Source organism: Otolemur garnettii, unplaced genomic scaffold (genome assembly GCF_000181295.1).
Source record: "Otolemur garnettii isolate 467f Iridium unplaced genomic scaffold, OtoGar3 scaffold00129, whole genome shotgun sequence".
Lineage (NCBI taxonomy): Eukaryota > Metazoa > Chordata > Mammalia > Primates > Galagidae > Otolemur > Otolemur garnettii.
In genome coordinates, this window is record NW_003852524.1 from 2806194 (window position 1) to 2811253 (window position 5060).

General features: G+C 39.7%; 1 protein-coding gene across 1 annotated transcript in view; it reads right to left on the reverse strand.

Moving 5' to 3' along the window:
• Window positions 1-5060, reverse strand: part of ZGRF1 (zinc finger GRF-type containing 1) — a 93039-nt gene that overhangs the window by 51056 nt on the left and 36923 nt on the right. The window contains 3 exon segments of the mRNA XM_012810343.2: window positions 3605-3646; window positions 3648-3697; window positions 3700-3790. Coding sequence (XP_012665797.2) covers window positions 3605-3646; window positions 3648-3697; window positions 3700-3790 — 183 coding nt within the window.

Consider the following 5060-nt stretch of genomic DNA (forward strand, 5'->3'; position numbering starts at 1 on the left):
CTGAGCCTAAAATGGTAACATTTTTACATCTTTAAGCATAGGCAACAGTTAGTTGTGACATAGTTGTCACTGTCTGGCTACATGCAAATGTATGCAAATTAGCCAACACCATTTATATATTGATCACATAAAATCAGCAAGTTTGTGCATTGCTGGTATTAGAAATATTCTAAGTAATTTTGTGGGTTTTTTTGAGACAGAGTCTCCCCATGTTGCTCTCGGTAGAGTGCTGTGACGTCACAGCTCACAGCAACCTCCAGCTCTTGGGCTTAGGTGATTCTCTTGCCTCAGCCTCCCAAGTAACTAGGACTACAGGCCCCTGCCACAACGCCCGGCTATTTTGTTGCTGTTGTTGTCATTGTTGCAGTTTGGCTGGGGCTGGGTTTGAACCTGCCACCCTTGATATATGGGGTGGGCACCCTACTTACTGAGCCACGGGTGTTGCCCTTTTGCAGTTGTTTTTTCAACACAAAGTTTCACTCTGTTGCCCAGGCTAGAGTACCATCCGGTCATCATAGCTACCTCAAATTCCTGGATTCAAGTGATCCTCCTGCCCTAGCCTCCTGAGTGGCTGGGACTATATAGGTGCCACCACAACATCCAGCTTTTTTTATTCTTAATTTTTAGTATAGACAGAGTCTTACTCTTGCTCAGGCTGGTCTCAAACTCCTGAGTTCATGCATTCCTCCCACTCAGCCACCTGGAGTGCTAGAATTACAGGTATGAGCCACTACACCTGGCCTAATTTTGCTATTTAAATGTCTTGGAAAAGATTATACTATGGGCTGGGCTTGGTGGTTCAAGCCTATAATTCTAGCACTCTGGAAAGCCAAGACAAGAGTATTGCTTGAGGCCAGGAGTTCAAGACCAGCCTAAGCAACACAGAAAGATAACATCTTTGTAATAAATAAAAAATAGCTCTTGGAGTTAACATTGTCTTTCTAGAAACCTCTCACCATGAAACCCAAACGGAGGAAGAAGCGAATGGGCAAGCTAAAGTGCAAAAGGAAAAAGATGAGGCAGAGACCCAAGTAAACCACCCCTTGTGTACTCGTGAAGGCCACAAGAAAGAGAGAATGTGGGATGCCAGAGGCTGAGGACGCGGGTACAAGCTGCTTGCCTGCACGCTACTGTCTGGAACTTGCTCTCAATGAATCTAAGATCTCATCACCATCCAATTACCAAGACCACCCCTGAGAGACCATTTGCTCACACCAAAACAGTCCCTATTGGTCCTTTGCCCTGGACCTAACATTGTGAACTCATTCTATTCTCAGCTGTGGCTGAGTACAACAAGTATACAATAAACCATACCTTCTGCAGCTTTGGCTGAAGCAGCAAAAAATAAAGAAAGAAATAATAAAACAATTAGCTGGCCATAATGGTGTATTGCCTGTACTAGCTACTCAGGAAGGTGAGGCAGGAGGATCCTTTGAGCCCAGGAGTTTCAGGTTGCAATGAGCTATGATGAAACCACTGCAATCTATCCCAAAGAGTAAGACCCTGTCCCAAAAAAAGAATAAAAAGGTTTAGACCAGGTGCAGTGGCTCACACTTATAATCCTAGCACTCTGGTATGTCAAGGCAGGTAGATTGCTTGAGCTCATGAGTTCAAGACCAGCCAGAGGAAGAGCAAGACCTCATTTCTAAAAACTAACCAGGCATTATGGTGGGCACCTGTAGACCCAGCTACTTGGGAGGCTGAGGCCAGAGCGTTGCTTGAGCCAAAGAGTTTGAGGTTCCTGTGAGCTATGAAACCAAGGCATTCTACCAAGGGTGACAAGGTAAGACTCTGTCTTAAAAAAAAAAAAAAAAGAATAAAAAGGTAAAGTAAGAGTCAGGCCAAAATATATAATGAATTTCAACAAATTTTTAAAAAGATAAACATCCAATTAAAAAATCAGAGACAAATCTGAGCAGGCACTTCATCAAAAAAGATAAAGAGGGTGGCACCTGTGGCTCAAAAGAGTAAGGCGCCAGTCCCATATGCCAGAGGTGGCAGGTTCAAACCCAGCCCCAGCCAAAAAAAAAAAAAAGGATAAAGAGATGGCCAATAAACATATAAAAAACCTCAAACTCATTATCAGACAGGAAAATGCAAATTAAAACTACAATAAAATATGACTACATATCTTCCAGAAGAGCTAAAGTTGAAAATAAACAACAACAACAAAAAAAACTGTTAGCATCAAGTTTTTCTTTTTTTGAGACAGAGCCTCAAGCTATCCCCCTGGGTAGAGTGCTGTGGCATCACAGCTCACAGCAACCTCCAAGTCCCAGGCTCAAGTAAGTCTCCTGCCTCAGCCTCCCAAGTAGCTGGGACCACAGGCGCCCACCACAACGCCCGTCTATTTTTTGGTTGCAGCTGTCATTGTTGTTTTGGCGGGCCTGGGCTGGATTCGAACCCACCACCTTAGGTGTATGTGGCTGGCACCTTAGCCACTTGAGCCACAGGCACTGAGCCTAGCATCAAGTTTTAATGAAGATATAGAAGTGATGGGGACTCTCAGACTCTTCTGATAGAAGCATAAATTATAAAAACCACTTTGGAAACCAGTTTAGCTTTATCTTTCAAAAGCAAACATATGCATATCCAATGATTCAACAATCCTGCTCCTAGGTAGTCCAACCAACAGAAGCAGGTAGGTCGTGTGTATACGTGCATGTTCATGATAGTACATGAATGTTCCCAGCAGCACTATCTATAATAATCCTCAAATGCAAACAACCCACACCACTGAAAAGTGGATAAATGAGTGTGTATTTATATAACAGAATACCACACTGGCAAAGAAAATGAATTAACTAGAGCCACAAGGAAGAACATGGATGAAATTCAGAACCGCAGTGTTGAACAAAGGGAGTCAGACACAAAGAACGTACTGTGTATGATTCCATTCATTTAAAGTTTCAAAAGCAAAACTAATATATGGTGTTTTAAGTCAAGATAGTGGTTATATTTTGGAAAAATGGAAGAGATAGCAATTGAGAAAGGGCAGAAAGGGAGCTTCTAGGACACTGGTAATGCTTGGTTTCTTAAGATCAGAGGTTATATGGGTATGTTCACTTTGTGGAAATTATTGAGGTGTGCACATATGCCAGCTTATTTTATATGTACATTATGCTTTAATAAAAGGGAAATATTTTTTAAATCTCTTCGACAGAGACTGTTTCAGATACATGCATACCCTTCTCACTCCATGACCTCTCTTTTCAACTCCATGGATTCGCCTTTGGTAGCAACAAGAGGTACTCAATGTTATACTTACAGAGAGAGGGGAAATATTAGAAGAAAAAAATCTAGTTGTTAAACAGATGAGTATTTCCTATGTGTAAACAACCTACTTGCTCATCATGAACTCTTAGTCTTCTCTGAAATGAAAAGTAGGCTGTTAAATTCCTGATCCTAAAAAGGCAGTAAATCTTTCAAACACAACATTCTTGTCTTCTTTAGTTTGAGTTAACACGTATTATTATTCTTGTGAATTTACTGTACTCCTTTTTAACACGCAATTTTGTATAAAGACTTAACTATACTATTGTTACAAACTTTAATATTGACTTGGAAATTATATGGTGCATTACAACTATAAAAATATTTTTACCTACAAGAAGTCAATCTGCATACAAGGGCTACGCAACTTTGACATCAAAAAACAAGTTGTCTGTCCTGAAATTTTCATACTTAGTGCTATCAAAAACTGACTGCATCCTACCTGTGAGTTGTGTCTTCTGATCATTACATTGCTAGTAACTGATCCTTCCACTTGGTGTCCTTGAAACTCAACAGGCTACAGATAAATTATTAAAAACATGAACCACATAAGCATATAGTATAGTGACATATATATTCATTCACAATGTATAGACTATAATACATAATTCAGCTGTCAATTATATATTATTTAAGGTAAATAATTCCAGGGAACTGATGCTGAAAACCAGGAAATATTCCTATTATCCCCAAAACATATAAGTAACTAATTTAAACTGCATCAATTTATCCACATTTAAATTCAACATTAAAAGTATGATTTTTTAAAATTATAAGCATAAGATGAACACAACAATAATGACTAATTAAGCTAGAAAGATTTAGTTGCTCTTTTCTCTATGCTTCTACTATCTATTACCCACTGCATGTTACATACAACACTGTACATTATAAACAAATAACTTCACACTATAATGAAGTCGCACCTTGTGTATATACTAACTGTACTGGAAGCTCTCTGAGAGCAGACGCTTTTTAGCTTCATCTAGGTATCGTATGTATTTAACACGGTGCTTGGCATACAGGAAGCAATCAATAAACACGTAATAGGGAAGAAAGAAAAGGACTGCAAGAAGAATTTTTCTTTGCTTAAGGGTTTTGTAGACTATTGAGCTTAAGTGCATGATGGATGTGGTGCTTTCTGCTTCCTAGTAGAAGATCTGATATCCTACTATTCTGAGATTAAAGGCCTAACAATATGATTCCAACACAGACCTCAGAGAGAGTTTTCACTCCCTCAGAAACTGGGCTTATTGGTTTGCTTTAGGCTACAAATGGCTTTCTCTGCTGCCCCCTTGAGGATGTGAGGATTTCTACTCCACCCAGGGTAATAAAGCTTGCCCAGAATATGAAAACAAAAAGATGGCTAATATAGTCAAAGAAATGTAAATAAGAGATTAACTTATTTCTAACTGATGAATTAGGAAAATGACCATAATATGTAATCTGAATATGCCCACTCAAAAATTAAGATTCAAATCACATATTTGAAAGGAAAATCAGGCTCAGTGCCTATAGCTCAAGTGGCTAAGACTCTAGCCACATACACCAGAGCTGGCAGGTTCAAATCCAGCCAGGGCCTGCCAAACAACAATGACAACTACAAAAAAAAGAAATAATAACTGGGCATTGTGGCAGGCGCTTGTAGTCCCAGCTACTTGGGAGGCTGAGGCAAGAGAAATGCTTAAGCCCAAGAGCTTCAGGTTGCTATAAGCTATGACGCCATGGCACTCTACCCAGGGCGACAGCTTGAGGCTTTGTCTCAAAAAAAAAAAAAAAGAAAGAAA